The sequence below is a fragment of the Melospiza melodia genome, chromosome 3 (genome assembly GCF_035770615.1).
Source record: "Melospiza melodia melodia isolate bMelMel2 chromosome 3, bMelMel2.pri, whole genome shotgun sequence".
Taxonomy (NCBI): domain Eukaryota; kingdom Metazoa; phylum Chordata; class Aves; order Passeriformes; family Passerellidae; genus Melospiza; species Melospiza melodia.
Window position 1 is genome coordinate 51,333,127 of NC_086196.1, and position 18,011 is coordinate 51,351,137.

Sequence of the window (18,011 nt, forward strand, 5' to 3'; positions counted from 1 at the left end):
GGGCAGGTTTTTCCTACTGCTTAGTGAAGCCACGTGCCTGCCAGCCACTCCTAATAGATAAAAAAATACCTTGAGATAGTGTTATCCACCCTTTGAGAATGGAAATGCTAAGTAAGCCTAATGTGTAGTTTCTGCTCTTAAAAGGAAAACCTAGTATTTCTGCCTCTTCAGAGATGTTGCTGCTGATTGTGCTGGCATGCAGAGGAGTATTTTTTATCTGCCCATAAACATTTATGGATGCCAAGAGTTAGGAAAACTAATTCCAATACTTAAAAGTGAAAAGAGCTGACAAGACCTCTGTAGTCTTGGTCTGTTACAGTTTTGCCACTAGGATCTGTTTGGAGACATCAGTGTCATCTGGGCTGCTTTAAATGCTTATCCTCCAGGGAGGCAGAGGCAAACACAGACCAACATCTTGAGGGAATATATGAACCTCCTCCACCTCCAGCCACCGCTTTGCTGTTGATCACAGCTGCCTCTCATGGGGATTGCTGAAGAGTTGCTGACCTGTTTGTTTTCTTTGCGGTTTAGATAATTGCAAAGAGGGGGAGCGACTACATCTTGAGACATGCCCCAGAGATGCACCGGGAACAGCAAGGGCTGAGCGCTAAGGAAGCGGTGCTGAAGTTCATTAAGGAGTCCTGCCTGCTGGAAGATGTGCCCGTCCACTTCTACAGGCTGCAGAAGGTTAAACAAAGAGCTTCTTATTTTGAACTTTTCTCCCATCATTAATTGAGTGCACCATGGCATTTTTCTCCTTCTGTTTGTTTGAGGGACAGTTGCCTCTGATTCAGGGGGGCCAAACAAATCTAAAATGCTCAGCCAAACGAGGGCTGTCCCCACAAACAAATCCGTCGCCAATGTACAGATGTAGCTGGAATTTAGTTGTGTTCCTCAGCCAAGAAACTGGCCACAGGAATGGCAAAACTTCATATTTGTTCCTGCCTGTCAGTAGAATTGCACCAGGGAAATCAATGAAGCTGCTTTTTTTCCCATTGTAGTTCATTGAAATTATGACAAGAGGTCAGCCAGCTTTCACACAAATGTCGTGTAACAACTGAAGGTGACACTGAATCATTCCAACTTTTGTATCTCATTCATTCTCCAACCCTGCCAGAGCGTTTGGTGTTTTTTCAGTTATATGCTTTTCTTGGCAGTTTTGGATTCCTACACTGTTGCTTGTTAGACTCTTTACCCAAACCTGCTTAAACAGAAGATGCTTCATTTTCACATGCTGAGTGCTTAGATCTAGAAATGAGAAGTTTTCTGTTCCACTTAGGTGAGTGAAACCTGCCTATGCAATTAGGAATGGCTTGGGTTTTTTTCCCAAATGGAGATACATTCCTCTGTCAGACTCATAATTAAACTTTTTGGGTTTTTGTGCTCAGTGGCAATTATATCTGAGAAGTATACATGTCCTCTGAACGTATCTAACAGCTCTAGTTACTGAAGAAACGTGCATTTTCTAGAGAAAATAAGTTTTGATCAGTAGTCCAGGCTTAGTTGTTTGCAAACCAAAGATTCTTGCCTACCTTTCTTCTGTTCTCTGTTTTTTTATTCTTAATGCTGTTAGTGCTGTTAGTGATGCAGTCATGAGAGAGTTAGTTACACTTGAATGCCATAAGAAGTCCAGCAGGCAGGACATGATACATTTTATATCCAAAAGCATCAAGACTGTGAAATTGCTTGCTCTTAATATTTAAATTCCTTGTTGATTTGGAATTTAGGCACCATGTACTCTTCCATGTGTCGTTTGATTCTTAATAGAGTCTTATTCCTGCTGTGTGACACAGTTACCTCATTTTGTGGTGAGAGATGCTCCTCCTTAGGTGATGCTTGGGTCACCGATTGCCTGAGCCAAGTGCAGAGGAGTTGGTGAAGGTGTTGGTGGGTTGGTTGCCCTGATATTTCAAAAGCAGTCACTTTCATCTTAAGGTGGCTTCTACTGAGGTTGGGAGCTAAGGAAAACACAACACACCCCCTATCTCTCATTCAGACCAATACTGATTTACGAAGCTCTTTGTCCTTAGGAGGCAGAAAATATTTCTTATTATTTCTTAATATTTCTTACTTTGAGCTGAAGACAGGGATGGTACCAGGGATAAAGGGTGGGGTAATGTGATGGCATAAGGCTTGTATCTTGTAAGCCAGATGAGGAGAGACATGAATAAAGATGAGTTGTGACATAAAGTTTGAGCTTTGTGAGCCCATACATTTTTACCTCCAAATTTTCTTTCTCCTTTTCTTCCTAATAAAAAAAAAATGCATGCATTCCACTCCCTAACTCTGTTGTGTTAGGAGAGGCTGAAAGTACTAGCTTATGATGTTTTTGGTCTTCAAGCAAAAAAATATGAATAGAGACCAAGTAGGTCATACCAAGATGCAGCAGGAGTTAAAAGACAGTATTTCAACCCAGGTAATAAAACTCATGTAAAACCACCTACTCCCAACACCAGGATAGAATGTTAGAATGAAAGTCCTAATAATTGGGCATCGATTAGCTCCCCTCCAGCCAAAAGCTACCTGGATGGGAACAGCAGTGCTGTGGCAAGGAGAGGGAGATGGGTTCCCCTCCTGTTTTGGGCTCTCTGTCACCTGGAGAGCAAGAGTGGTGCATGTTCATGGGGACAGCAGAGACAGCACGTGGTTATAAGAGAGGTACCCCTGAGAACAGTAATTGTCCATATTCTCAAATCACTAAAGCTACAGGATTCCCTGTCCAGGACAGCTAGGACATATGCTGGTGAAATGCCTGAGCTCCCAGCATGAAGGGATTTTAGGTGTAGGTATTTCAGGGGTCAACAAGGCAAGGTGCACTTTACAAACATAATAAAAACCAAATGAGCTGATGGCATCTGTGTGATGAGGAGTCCTGCTACCTCTCCTGCAGTAGGTGCCAGAACAAGAGCGTGGTCTTTGTAGATTAACCTTTGACTCTTCTGTTCTTTTAGGATAAGAAGGAGGATCGACCGACAGTTATCCTGGGCCTGACCCTGAGAGGAATGCACATCTATCAGGTAACAGACTGCTGTGAAAGCCTTCTGGTGTAGCATTAACTCTGCCCAGTTCCCTGTCCTCCCCCCTCACCGTAGCTCCTCTGCCTCCCCTGCAAACCCCAGGCTCCACATATCTCAAATTCTTGGTTGTTTGCAAATTCTTTGCACATCGCTGATTCCACCCTGTACCTGCCAGTCCCTGTGTCACTGTGGGTTTGATGTGTTGCAGGAGGTGAATCACGTTCGCCAGCTCCTCTACGACTTTCCCTGGTCACACATTGGGAAGCTGGCCTTCCTGGTGAGTATGAGGGAATGGAGGCCATCTGCCAGTGGCTGCCAGCCTGGGATGTGGCAAAGCTGTCGGCCTGCCTGTGCTGCTGCGTCACGTCCTGTCACTTGCACGCACGAGACCACAGCTATCTCTGGTAGCTGTGTGGCTGAAAACGTGCTCCTGCTCATCTCTTTGGCATCTCTCCTCTTTGTGCAGGGGAAAAAATTTGAAATCCAGCCAGATGGTTTGCCCTCTGCACGGAAACTGGTTTACTACACGGGTTGCCCCTTCAGGTCACGCCATTTGCTGCAGCTACTCAGCAACAGCCACCGGCTCTTTCTGAATATTCAGCCAGTTTTGAAGCAGATCCAAAAACTGGAGGAGGCTGAAGGTATGTTAAGGAACACCCTAGTGAGTTTAGTAAGAGGAAGAGTACAGTGTGTTAGTCTCTTCTGTTGTTTCATGGTGCCTATTCTCATCTAATTAATGGTGTTTCTGCCTTATTGGGGAGCCAGTGATAGAAGCAGAGGTGTTAGGTACCTTTCAAGTCCATTCCTAAGAAGTAATTGTGGCTCCCACATTGTTGACTGTGATCAGGAAGAATGTTTGTGTGAGAGCAGTAGAGGGATATCTCCTCTCAAGTGGTTTCTGTCTTTCCCTTCAGTGGGGTTACAGCAATGGCCTTGAGCAGTGTGGGTGCAACCAGTGGCATGTGCCAGTCACTTGTAGAAAGGCTGACTGATCAAGTGCCTGTGGGCAAAAAGCCCTTGGTTGTTTTGTGTCTGTTAGTGTCACATAGATTTCTCAACCACCCTTAGCACATACATGCCATGGGAGAAATAATAAATCATTACTAAATACCAGCCACAGAAATCTTGTTCTTAGCTGACTTCACGTAGTGGTGGGTATTTCAAGAACCAATCAGCGCATCTGATTTAAAGATTGAGCACCAAATTTCACTAAGTAATTCCCTTTTTTTGTTTGCTTTTGTTTTGCTTTATTGTTATTGACCTTCACTCTGAAACCTACTGTTTTCTGTATCATAACTGCCTCTACCTGCCTGTTCTAATTTAGGAGATGCTGGGTTTACTGCGAGTATGAGTAATTCTTTTACAACCACCTGAGCATCCATCTGTTGAGCAAACAAAAGACAAAGCTGTCCCTGTATTTGTTCAGTAGCTGCAGCAGTTGTTTCTTAGCTGTTGGCTGATGCCAACAGAACTTCCTGAATATATTTTGTTACCCTTTCTTAAAGTTCTCGCTGGTTTCTCCCTCAGAGAAGAAGCGCTACCGGGAGTCCTACATCAGTGACACCCTGGACATGGACCTGGACCCGTGTGACAAGAACTCCCGTGGCAGCGGGAGCAGCGGGGGCAGCCGCAGGGATAACCGCCTGTCGCGCCAGTCCACCGGGAGCCACGGCAGCTCCCACACCTCGGGCATCGAGGCTGACTCCCGGCACCGCGTGTCCGTGGAGATGTCGGTGGATGAGCCCTTCGGCATTGACCGCGTGCACAGGAAAGAGCAATCCTGCAGCTCAACCATCAGCTACGGGAGCTCTGGCATTGACAGCGGCAGCAAAGGGCGGGCTGAGGATGACGCGCAGGATGATGGTAAAGAATTTGGACGTGTGGAGCAACTTCTAAGCCAACTTTTGTCTTCTCCTGCAGGAGAGCAGGGAGTAAGAGACTGTACAGCAGCTTGGAGCACAAGTGTAATGCTAACCATTCTCCTGCTGCTCTCTTCCTCCTAGAGCTTGAGCTGGCAGTAGATGAGCCAGAGGAAATGCCTGTAGATGAGCCTTTAGAGGGAGACCAGTTAGAGGAGGCCACTGTGGGAGAATCTGTTGAATCCCTGCCTCTAGATGCTGCTAGCTGCCAAGGTGAGATGGCTTTCTGCTGCTGCTCAATGCTGTTCTTTAAGGCTCTAGCAACAGGCATGATCTGAGGGATCTACAAGAATTCCAATCTCCTTCTAAACAGCTGCCAGTGCTATTTACTGCCCTACTGCAACAGGATTTGCAGGCAGCTCATCTAGAATTTACAGGCCAGCCTTCTGTATTGTATGTACAGTGCTGCTCTCCTCTGTGCTCCTCAAAGTCTCCCTTCTCTAAACGTGCCAAGCTTATATTCAGTTAATGACAAAAAGATAACTGAGGTAAACTTTATGTAGGGAAGGAATATGCTTTAATATCTAGTATGCCACAAAACAGCCAAGGGGCTCAACCACAGAATAATGGGATGGTCACAGGAATTATTAAGTAAAGTTTTGTGGTTTGTGATACAGGGGATGCTAGGCAACAGGGTTATGCAGGAGCTGTCTGACCTTAATATATACAGCCTTTATAGGAAAGCAAGAAGGGTAAAAAAATGGGACAAGTTGGCAAGAAACTGTTTACTTGAAAGTTTTCAAATGTTGATCTTCAGGGCCAAAAATGAGTACTTGGGAGCAAAACTCCTGGAGCATTGAGGGTGCTTAATGATGTACATTTGTCTTAAGAGGACACTGTTTGTCACTGTTTGAATGTGGCCTGTGAGAACAACTTCCCTTTTCTATTGCCCACAAAACCTCAAACTTGCAATGCTTTTCACTTCATGCTTCTCCTTTCCAGCTGTAAATCAGGAATCTCTGTCTGTGGTGCAAGTCACACTAATCAAAATGAGAGGCCAAAGTGTGGAATCCCTTCACCAGGTAAGGGAGAGGTTGCTCAGCAGGAAGGTCTGTGTGGGCATTGAACCGAGGTCCAGTGTAATGGAGACGGCTGTAAATCAGGACACATGGGTTAGTTTGGATTTGACTGATTTTTACATGGTGTAATCAAAACCAGCTGCTGGTCAGCTACTGCTCTCAGGAATAGGATAAGAGCAGCATTTGGGGTCAGAATAGCATAGAAAGGTTTGGAGCAATCAGCAGGGAGATCATGCAAACCAGTTATTATATCTACCTTAGTCTTCTGGATGAGACATGGAAGATCAACCACATCAAAATTTTTGGTGCAATACAGAACCAAAACCATCTATGCAGTTTGGATGTGAGTTGCAAACTTGATCATCTTGAAGCCAGAAGTAGCTTACATCAGAGCAAAACCAGATGCTCAAGCTCTAGTTGTTATATCATTTATGTGATTATAGTCTGTGTGTACGGAAGTCTTTGTTGTCAAGATTTTCTTTTCACCAAACACTTGAGAAAGGGAAACTATATATGGTAAAGTACGTCAGAGAAGAAGATATATTTGAAAGAAGCTCATTAAAATGGCTTTTTAAGACTTCTTTTCAAAGTATTGCTGTACTCACTGGGGTAAAAATGTGGTTTTTGAAAAAACCCAACCAAACAAAACAAAAATCCCAAAAAAGCACCTCTACCCTTTCTTCCCTCTCTTAATCCAAAATTACCTTATCTGCTGAGAGAATTCTAAAACTCTTAGTAAGGTTTTTAGTCACTTCTTAGGACTTTGTTTTTAATTTTCCATGTTTCTTTCTGGATCCAGTCAAAAATGATAAGAAATTTTCATTTATCAGCAAAATAGTCCATAAAGTGCTGTAGGAGATTTGAACAGAAGCTAAAGACCATACAGCTAAGGACCATAGAGTACAAATCATAATGAATTTATTCCTCTATTGGAGTGGAAGACTTAAGAGCTCATGGCTGGAAGTGGGCATCTTGCTTAAAGCTGTAATGTTTTTAGTTACTGCTGTTATCATGCTTACACTGTTAAATGATCATGAGACATCTGTTTTATACAGGACTGTTAGGAGTGTCTATATGATTGCAAAGACCTGGCTGCCACTTTGTTGCATCACATACTTGGTGGCTCCTTAGAAAACTATCAAAATATTCCTTACAAGGCTATGTAACTAAATCCTGCAAGGTTTCATTAGTATTGACCAGACAGTGCAACATATTCGTGTTTCTGGGAGTACAGCTGAGCCAGAACAGGATTTCCTCAGGGTAGTTTTTTAATTCCTCTCCCATGGCAGTGAGTGAAATTATACTGGGAGTAAGATTTTTGTAGTGCCAACAGAAGTGTCTTGGTTTCAAAATTATATTCTTGAAATTGGCCTTAATATTAGCATTTAACAGGTGATTATTAAAGAGGCAGAGCAAGAAAAAAATACAAGTGTTGAAGCTGGAAATACTCTCAAATGGTCAATAACTCCTTCAGGAGATGGTGCCTCTGGGAATTACTGCTGATTTGTTGCTACTCTTTATGGAACAGTGCTATGTAGATGAAGCTGTTTGTGGCAATTACTGGACACTGTAACCCATTAGTTTGCATGGTTGCCTTCTGAACCTTCCTTTCAGCTCATTAGACTTAATGTGTTCGAGCACTTGGGGTAGTTTTTTGTTAAGGGCACTTCCTCCATTTGAGGACAACTGCTTGGGTCTGCCAAGAAGTGTGAGGTCATTCAGGTGTCAGTATCTGTCAAGTGTTTCATCCATTGTACTGGACACTTGAGGACACAGGGCAGACAGATCAGGATCCATCTCAACATGGCATGGCAGCTTAATGCACTTGTAGTTTCTGAATTGTTCACAGCTCCTTGTTTAAGCCTTCAGAAGGGTGGTGGGGCTCTTTTGAAAGGGGGGAAGAACAACTCTGAGAAACTTCTGGCATGCCTAACCAGAATCCTTAGGCTGTGTCTGAGCTCTTTGTTTTTATTCACGCTGAACTGGCAGGTCAGATCGCCCAAAAGCCGGAGCTGCATGGAGCAGCACAGCCAGAGTTTGGATGACATCCGCCTGTACAAGCGCCGGCACCCGTCGCTAAGTGCCACGCTGTCTTCAGACACGTCCCACAGCTACACCTTCGGCTGCAGCCTCGAGGACAAGCTGTCTGTCTACGGCTGCGTCTACTCCACAGCGGACTGCAAAACCAAGTCTGCCCTTTACGGGAAGCGATCCATGAACTGCCTCTCCTTGGATCTTCTGGGAGAGGACCAGCTCCCAGAGGAGTTTGTGGTGTAATGAGATTGGAGCTCTTCCATACCAGGAAACAGCTCATCATGGCAATATATACCTCATTAACACGTGTGATGTCACTCTGGTTCTTGCAGGAGATGGTGAGCAGCTTTGTTATTCAGCTCTGTATCAGTAAGCGGCATCACTTCTGCAGAGCTGGCTACAGGGCAGATCAGCTGGAGTGTAGCACTTAACACTGGCATTGGTAGTGTCTATCTGAGCAGAAAGTGGAAGTGGCCTGCACCCTTGGAAGGGACACAATCAACATAAAAACCAAAAAACAGTGGACCAAAACTGACACTGATCTAGTAAAACAAACTTTGTCAATACGGATTAATCAGAAATTTAAAGTTTGTCATGTTCCTGCCTTTCTGTTGTGGTCCATGTCTCTTAATTTTAGTGTACAGATAGTTTGTCTTCAGTTTGTGCTGCTGCAACATTGCCAACAGCTGTCAGGCCAGGATATACTCTAAGCACATTTGGAGGGCTGTGTATGGAAGTGTCTGGCCTGTTTCAGTTGTAATGAACACAAGTTGCTTATTCACTGCCCTGGGAACAAGACCTGCTCTGCCAGGAGTTTCTTCTTCTTTTGTTGTTGTTATTTTGTTGTAAGCATCCAGCCAAATACAATGTGTGGTCTTTTTTTTTTTTTTTTAATGGCAACAAATGGAGCTGACTGTCAGCTGTCTACCACTGCTGTGATGCAGACTGGCATTATATCCTTGGGGAGATAGGGAGGAGATAAAGCAAATGACTTGGCTGCTTCTGAGAGTATAGAGGGCAAGAGCATTAATTGACAGGCTTTTGAAGAGAGGAGTGTGACTGGAGAATTTGTCCAGGCATGATCACCCCTTACATTGATTCATACTTTAATACTGTTCTTTTATTTGTTTTTAATAAATCTGTTCCTTAGATTTTTTTTTTTCCCTTCTGCTTAGGAGGCAAGTAAAATTGGAGAAAGTCACTTTGCAAGGACACACAGAGTGACTCTGTCCTACTTAGTCATGGATAGGTCATGCAAATATGTGTGTGTGGTGCTGCAGGGCTGATGATGGTGCAGGTGTAGGGTGTTTGCGTGCCAGACCAAGGGTACTTCTTTTGGTGATCTTGAGAGTGGTGGATCTGGCTGTACTGGCTCTCACTAGGGAAATAATCATAATTATGCTGTTTCATTCAAGCATTTGGTGTGGAAAACATCCTGCTACCTTGTTACATGCAAATGAATATGTGTTTGGTTTCCTCCCTTCATCAATTGCCAGCATTGGGAAGCTTGTACTTGAAGGCCCAGCTTTGTGCCCAGCTTTTGACAGCCATCTGGGTGTGTTCTGGCAAACTAGAAGGGAAGGAATACTGTTCTGCTGGCTGGGGAAGTGTGTGTTGTGCAGTGTTGGTCATCCAAAGCTAAAGATAGCCTTATTCAGAAAAGAAAGGAAGCCAACCTATGACAAGGAAGGTTTGAGCTGCTGTGTTGATGGTGGGCATGCAAGCTCAGTAGTTGTCTGGTAAATTGCATTCCCATAAGTCATTAAATAGCAAATCCTTGAAGTCCATCATCTTGCTACTTGTGTGTGAATGCCATGTAGAGGCAGGCCATGCAAGTGCATCTGCACTCACTGAAGTGGGACCAGCTGCTCTACATCCTCTGAGATGAATCCAGCACCAAACCCAGGCTGTGTGTACTGTAAGCCACGACTTAATTGACTGTGCCCTCTTTGATCACACTGTTTTTCCTTGTTGTAATGAACAATTAGGAGCTGTGTGTTCACTGTAGCCTCTTTTCCTTTGTTCCAAACAAAGCCAAAATGCCTTTGCAAAGTACTTGAGGTGTGTTTACTGCATCCAAAATAAATTCTTCTAAATGGATCTGAATGGGTAAAGGAAATCTAGTTGGCTGCTCTTGAACAGTCCAGCCAAGCCTCCCTCTGTCAGTCACTCCCTGTCACCTGGGTCCTGTTTGGCCATAAGCCACAGGGCATGGGCATGGCCAGGATACAGGAGGCCAGTGGCTGTACAGCAGGCAGCAGCCTTGCAGCAATGCAGGAGCCTTGCTCTTGCAGCTAACACAGAGCTGGAGGGATGGCTCTTACTGCAGCAGTGCCTGTCCGAGCAAAACATGAGGGAGGTCTGGAGGGAGGGCCCCACTAACCTGTTGCTCTCCCACCCATGTAGATGTACAGTTACTTGTGGTTCTGGGAATGGTTGTTAACAGGAAAAAAGGTCAAAATTCAGTGGGTATAGTCGTTTGGAAAAGGGTCACAAAATGTGTGTGCAGCATGTGCACACTTCTCTCAAAGACAATCACATCCTTATCTGCTGCAGCCTAACCACATCACAGAAGTGTTTATTGCCACCAGGCAGCTCAGTGTGCTGGTTTTGCAGTTAGCAGGCATCCAAAGGATTTGGTGAAGCACTGCAATCCTGTAATCCTGCTGCTGCTGGTTACAAAATGCACCAATGCCTGAAAACAGCGTAACTGACTCTTGCATGAGCATCCACTGCCTTGTACATTCCTGAGGAGTTCTTGTATTTATTCATGGCTGGTAGGGAAGGCAAACTCTGCAGGTCTGACTGTCTTCTCTCTGTGGTCTGTGCAGCTCCCTCCAGTACTGTAAGTGACGTATGCATATGAAGGGGAGACCAGACACTTTGTGTATAGACTGAGAATGAATCTGTATCTTATGAGCACTGTGAATATCTATTATGCAACTTTTGTATTCATATTAAAAAAAAAAACAACACCTGTTTCTGCTAGTAATACATTTATTTTTTGTTTGGATTTAGAAGATCTCTTATTTTTGGGTTTGATAGTTTGGTAGATGTTAGTGTGTAAGCATTTATCAGCTGATGTTAGAAACTAGCTGCCAATATTTGTACATATTTGTAAAATACTCGTGTTATAATCACTCTATTTTAATGGTAAAAGTTTCTCCTTTCCATGAAAGGATTTTCTTGTTTAAAATAAAACATAAATAATTATATATACACCTGCAATAAAGAATGGATAGAAAAAAGGTAACTGTGTGGCTATTTTTGTGTCCAAGGAAGATTGTTTTTTCCATTTGAGAGGGATTGTGGAAATTAATTTGCTGCCAGACTAATCCATACGAGCTCAGCTTGTGATGACGAACCCAGAGGCACTGCAGTCGCTGGAACAGCTCCTTTTCCTCCTTGCTATTCTCAGTAGCGCAATGCCAGAGGGCCTTTGTCAGGTATTAAGAACACAGCTGAGCAGGTTGGAGTCAGCAGGACACTCAGGGGGACTGAATCTGACTGAAGAGACAAGTTAAGCTGCTCCTGGTGGTTAGTCAAGAAAACCAAGCGTGAACTCCCAAGGAGGTACAGAGATCCTGTCAGCATCCTCTGGGGGCTGCATCCAAGGACAGCTGCCAGCCCACAGGATGCAAGGCGCTGCTGAAGAGCACTCCACCAAAGTGACCTAACCTGCTGGCCTGGAGTCTGGCATGGATAAAGGAAAGGTTTCTTTCCTTGGGTCATAAATCTATGAAGGACTGCTGCTGAGCTATCTGGATGTCTTCTTGAAGAAGCTTGCTCACTGAGAGCCTCTTATAAATGTGGTTTGTTTTTTTTTACCTTTTCTCTGGAAAAAAAATTACTTTTTATGTACTTTGGTAGGGTAGTATTGCCTCTATTCTTAATATATCCTTTCTTGTACTTCATATTTTTGTCCAGTACCTGCTATGTTTCCAGTACACAAATTTTCAAGAACTTTGGAAACTCATCCAACTTTGGCTTGGGGATCCTGAGAGAGGGTGATTTAATTGCACATGGAGCTTTGTATGGAGATAAAACTAAGTAGCAGATCGACATCAGGTCACCCAAATTTGAAGGACATGGTCACTTCTCTTTGTTTTGTTGTTTGGCAAGTAATAGCACTCTCTTGCCCTCTAGGGTGGAGTCCTGCTGGCCAAGGAGTCTGTCTCAGAAGGTGAGGCTTCTCGTGGTACCAGCAAATCCTGTGTGGGTTCAGTCAAGTGCTGCAGTGTGAGATGGGGACAATGTGGTTACTGCACTGCATCTGTTATGAGACACGCCACCTGTGGGAGCTGCATGGAGGTAAAGCCTGAGGTTTGTGTAAAGCTGATGGGTAAAACAAGCCAGGTGTTTTGGGTGAGCTGAGAGCAGTTCTTCAATGGATTTCTTGGCAGCAAATTCTGAGTCACTGGAGGCTGATAGCGTATTTTAAAAGTCTGAACATTTTTGAGCAAGAACTGGTCCTAAAGCCTCTCATTGTAAAGCTGTAGCTCTTTGTTACTCAGCAAGGTGCTTCCTCTGTCTGAGTCGGGTGGCTCCTAGTTGCTTTGCCCAGGCTTCTCGTGGCAGCTCTCTTCCCTCATCCCCACCCTCGTCTGCTCTGCCTCCACCTCGGAGCCTCGGCTATGACGCCTCCCCTTTCTTAGAGCGTATTCCTGGGCTCGTGGTGCCCAAGGCCTGGCTCCTGCCTTCATGTCTCTCCTGGACGCCCACCAGCTGTGGCGTGAGGAGGAGGAAGGGACCCATCGTGTCCTCTGGCCCGGCCCGTGGCGGCAGCGGCACGCCATCCATGGCGCATCAAGAGCCAGCGCGGCGGCCGCCGGGCTGGGGTGTGCGGCAGGGCCGGGGTGTGAGGCAGGGCCGGGGTGTGAGGAAGGGCCGGGGTGTGAGGCAGGGCCGGGTTGTGAGGAAGGGCCGGGGTGTGAGGCAGGGCCGGGCCGGGCCGGGGTGTGCGGCAGGGCCGGGGTGTGAGGCAGGGCCGGGGTGTGAGGCAGGGCCGGGGTGTGAGGAAGGGCCGGGCAGGGCCGGGCCGGGCCGCGCGGGGGCGCCCAAGGAGCGCGGCGGCCTCAGGGCCGGGCCGGGGCCGGGGGCTCCGGGCAAGTGGTGCCGATTCCCCTCGGGCAGCTTCTGTCAGCATTCTGCGGGGTCCAGGCTGACCGTCTCCCCCGGGACAGTGCAGCCCAGGGTGATCGGTACTTGAGTGAGCAGAGCCCAAAGCCAGCGGTGGCCATTCCTCACTGAATGCCGCACAAAAAGCCTGTGGAGTGGTTCCAGGTCTCAGTGGTCCAGCTCCTACAAGGAGGGGTGTGTACCCGAACTGCCCTGGGGAGAAAGCTGATGCCCTTTCGCCTCTGGTCACCCTTAGCCGGGCATAATTTAGCCGTGAAACGCTGATACAAATTGAGAACCTTCCCTCCCTCTGTCAAGTTGGTTTAAAAAAGGCAGACGGGTTTAATGGGGTGAGAAGTCCCAGGGGCCCAGGAGCTGCACCCTGAGATGCTGTAGCTGGGACAGCATGGAGGTGTGTGTGTGCTGAGCCAGCTCTGCGCCTTCTGTGTCACACATGGTCCCTGAATCATGCTTCTGCATAAGGCTTACAGCTTGTAAGAAGGAAAACAAGGAAAGCTTTGCAGCATACCTGGCTGATGGGAAAATTTGGCAATAGGAGTGCTTAAGGGGCCCATGCCAGAAGGGCAATAGAGAGCCTTGAGTACAGGTATGTTTTGGAACATCCAGATCCAAGCCCACACTTACACAATGCCTTGAGACTGGAATGGGGACAGCTCCCCTGGAGCAGCTGTGCCCCCAGCCTGTCCCAGCCCAGCCTGGCTGGCATTCAGCTATAGCCACATCCTGCAGTGGGATGAGCAGCAGGGTTTGCTGTGAGAGCAGCTGGGTATGACTTTGCTTAACATGTGCTCTGCAAATAACAGAGAGGGTACAAACCATTGCTTTTCAGTCTGCTTCAGCACAAACTCATTTGAGCTCCAAAATTTTCAGCATTACTACTGAAAAACATAAGGCAGCTTAGGCAAACTTAGGGAGAGCTCCACAGCCATAATGTCAACTTTAACTTGTTTTCAGGAAAAAGAGGCAGATAGGAGCTCTTACAGACTTCTTTTTCCCAAGGACACAGCTGAGCTTTTGGACAACCCAGTATCTTTAAGTTTAACAAACTTTAGAGACTCCTCAAAGCTGCTGCCTCAGACTGCTAGTGCCACCACTCTGGCCCTGCTTCATCGAGGCCATCTTTGGAGTCAGAGCTGCCTCTCTGACTCCAAGCAGGTGCCTACAAAGCTCCAAGTACAATTTCTTCCCATTTCAGGATGAATGGTTAAAACAGAGATCCCCACAAGGCATGGTGACAGCAGGGACAGTGAAGTGGTGACATCCCAGGTGTGGAGGAGCATGAAGTGGTTTGTGGCATTTCTAAGCCACTCTCCTACACCTGACAGCAGGGACCACAGAGTGTTCCTAGTGGCTCGGGCATTTAACTTGCTGCAGCTGGTGGCAGGTCCAGGAGGAGGGTGCTCCAGAGGAAGGCAGTCAAGGCACAGGAAATCAGCTGTCTTTCTGAGGCAAACAGCCAAGTAAGAGAGAAGGGCTCAGCAGAAGCTCTGGGAGAAGTGACCAGAAGGTTCCATAGTTGTGGTCCTGTGGATGAGCTGCCCAGGGGAGAAATAAGGAGAGACTTGCTGGGGTAATGGGGTAGGGCTTGTTTGCTTCCTAGTATTTTCCAAATGTTGTTCACTCTAAGAGCCATATTAGTTGCTGGGATGTGTCCTGCAAACTGTTTCTACCTTCCTCCTATCTGGTGCTTCCTAATGGTGAAACTGCTGACTCTTCCCTGGGATGTGGTGGTGTAAGGAATAACTTGCAAGGACTACAGGCAGCAATGGCATGGGTGAGGGCAGCAGTAAGTTGGCAGGACCTTGATAGGCCTTCTGTGCTCACTGCATCATTAGGCCAGGGCCTGTTTTACTCCTGACTGCCCTTTTGTGGCTCTTGTGTTTCCTGGAGCTTGGGATTCTCGTGTGAGAGCAGCTCTGCCGTCCTGGTCTTTTGTGCTGCAGAGGACCTTGGCCTCAAACGTGTCAATTGTCCAACAGTGTCCTCTCTCAGGGCACTTGTGCTGTGATTGCTGAGCAAACTGGGAGCAGCCCTGTCTGGATGTGGGCACAAAGGCCTGGCAGCATGAGCAGCTGGGTGAAGGGGACAGCAGGATGTAGCAGTGGGACACCTGCAGGGACTGACCTGGTGGCAGTGCCGCTTGGTGAGAGTGGGTGGGAGACACTGGAGCCCTTCTTTAGGGGCTCTCAGACCTGCTCTGTCGAAAGCAGGTGCCTAAGCTGAGACTCTGGCCAGGATCTGGCAAAATCTCAGCCATGAGGATGGGACCTCAGCTGTGTGGTGCTAAGTGCCAATGAAATCTGATCTGCCAGGGTTGTTTTCAGGACTTCAGTGAGTCAACATTTGTATGAGTCAGTGTCACAGCATCTCCACTATCTTGTGCCTGCCATTACTTTATCAGAGCTCCTTCAGGACTCTGTGGCATTTTCCATGTTTCCCTTTCACTCCTTTTGGGAAGTACATGGTGTCCAAAACTCCCTGACCTTTTTGAGGCTGGATACTTTTACTTTCTTGTGTCTGTGGTGAGGTTGCCTTGCCTTCAAGCTTCCCATCACCACACCACCCTGTAACACTGTGTGGCCCAGAGCACACCGGGCTGCAGGACTCCTGTGTGCTGTCCTTGCCTGGCCTTGTAGTGTGTAACCTTCTCTGGCTCTCCCAGAGCATTTGGGGACGTTGGGATCCTCTGTGCTTGGCTGGTCTCTCCAAAACCATGTCCTGGGCAAAGGCAGTTGTTCCTGCCTTGTGCAGCACCAGACTTGCCTGCAAACAGGCAGAGGCATCCTCAGTGGCACTGCCCCTTCCCTGGCTCAGCAGGGATGTTCTGCAGAGGGACCACCTCACCATGCCATGGCAGTTCAGGGCTCTCTTCAGGAGAGACACAGCAGGAGTACTCACCTCCAGTAGGAGGAGGTGGATAGAGAAATATGAGTGGAGAGAGCAGCTGCTCTGTTGGCCTGAATATGGCTTGAGGTAATACCTGTAGTTACTTCTAAACTCATACAAGGTCCACAACCAGACTGGGTGCAGTCCTGGTGATGTGAGGATCAGGAGCAGTACCTGTGTTGCACTTCCCTGCTGTGGAACTTGGGAAGATTTCTTTACCAGGATCCTTCCAGGGACTGTGCAGGTAGCTTGCTTATTGTCCTCTGCTCCATGTCCCTATGCAACTGCACATTTTAACAATTTTGTTATTCACCAGTTCTTCTGCCTTTTGTCTGTATGCCACAGGACCTGAGCTCATGACATGCAGCTGGGCCTGCAAAGGTTTTTTTGCCCTTCAGAATGCTCCCATTTCTGAAATGTGTGTTTTCCCTGAAGCTTGTACAATTTAAAACAACAGCTCAGAGAGAGTGGTGGGCAAAGTCTCTGTGTATGTGTGCATGCTCACAAGGAGGTGGAGGAGGCTCATGCTACAAAAAACCCAGACATCTGAAGTGAGGGAGGAGCTATCGTCTTCTGTCTCTTGGATCTTCAAAGCTTCTGGTGTGGCTTCCAAAACTTTTTATAGTAGTGGGGTGGGGCTCTTTTGTTGGTGGTGCCTTTGGTTTATTTGTTTTGTCTTGTTTTATGTAGAACAGGGACAGAAGTCATTAGTAAAGTCCAGAGGAAAATGAAAAGGAAAAGCACTCCTGGTGCTGCTTTTAAGTGAACACTGGGCACTGACTCATCGCAGGCAGGATAGCAGTTTCATGTAACAGAAAGAGTAAGAGGGAATACGTGACGGAGGAGATACTTGCAAAAATGAAACAAGGGGAACTGAGAGAAGGGGGTGATAATTTGACTTAACTGAGGTTCCCCAGGGAAATGAGCAGAGGTGCAACTTTAGGCCTGAAAATCTGTGGACAAGATGTGCTAATCTCATGAGATATGTGCATGAATTCAAGAAGGCTCAAATTTAATCTTAGATTTTGTAAAAATAAGCAAAATAAAAAGGGGAAGATGCTTTGCAAGACAAAACTTGATTTGATAAAAGTGGGTGTACAAGAGGGTAAAAATAGTTGTGGGCAATGTTTCCTCTCTCTTATGTCCTTCAATTAGATCCCCCTGTGCCCTCCATTATATGATATGTGGCTGGGGCTATGGTTAATGTCCTTGTTTAACTGCCAAGTTGGTTTTGTGAAAGGCTGTGGAACCTTTGGCATCCCTGCACTCTGGGCCTGTTTGCTCCTCCATGATCAGATGCTGCTGCTTCTGGCTGGGAGGGACTTGCAAGCCCATCAGCTTGCGACTGTTTCTCCTCAGCAAGAGCCAGGAGCCTTTTCCAGTAACCGCTTCATTCTGCCTGTTCCTCACATTTTGCAAGGGTTTGGAAAAGTGCTTCATAAAATGGAATCAGCAATTTAATAACAAATTTTTGTGAACCTTCCAATGCTGATTATGGTTTTTCTAGCCTGGCTAAAAGCAGTCTCTCTTTGTGGTGTGGCTGCTGCCAAAACACGAAGCCACACATGGAAATTAAATATATAATTTTCCAACGTCAGCATAGGTCAAGGTTTTGCTTAAGAGTGGGCTAAAGGCACTGTCTGGTTTGATTACTGGTTTGTTTTAACCCCATGATGATAGGCAGCTCTCTTAAGCAATGGTGGATCACAGTGCTTTTTTGGGCTCTGCTGATAAGAGTGTTCCTAGGTGATGAGGAAGATTAAGGGCTTGTCTGGAGGGGGTGCAGAGTGCTGTGAACTGCAGTGTGGGTTTAGCACTCAAAGCTAAATATGATGAACTGCCCTGCACAAAGATGTGTCTTGCAGGTGCCAAGTAAAACATCTTCAGAGGGAGCTGGTGGAGACCTGGTCCCGTGCTATGTGATCTGCTCTGCCTCATTTCATGCAGCCTTGCCCTGTTCAGAAAGCTGGCTGCTGCAAGGGAGCTGGGGGCAGATT

The 18,011-nt window shown here is 46.6% G+C and overlaps 1 protein-coding gene across 2 annotated transcripts in view; it reads left to right on the forward strand.

The window, feature by feature from the left end:
• Positions 1-11,220, forward strand: part of FRMD1 (FERM domain containing 1) — a 40,528-nt gene extending 29,308 nt beyond the window's left edge. The window contains exons 7-14 of one of the 2 annotated variants that reach the window (XM_063151721.1): positions 532-687; positions 2,952-3,017; positions 3,226-3,294; positions 3,484-3,658; positions 4,545-4,880; positions 5,021-5,149; positions 5,879-5,958; positions 7,945-11,220. In XM_063151721.1, coding sequence (XP_063007791.1) covers positions 532-687; positions 2,952-3,017; positions 3,226-3,294; positions 3,484-3,658; positions 4,545-4,880; positions 5,021-5,149; positions 5,879-5,958; positions 7,945-8,232 — 1,299 coding nt within the window. In that variant the 3' untranslated portion in view covers positions 8,233-11,220. The remainder of the gene's footprint in view (positions 1-531; positions 688-2,951; positions 3,018-3,225; positions 3,295-3,483; positions 3,659-4,544; positions 4,881-5,020; positions 5,150-5,878; positions 5,959-7,944) is intronic. The other variant, XM_063151722.1, reaches the window with a different exon arrangement.
• The last annotated feature ends 6,791 nt before the right edge of the window (positions 11,221-18,011 follow it).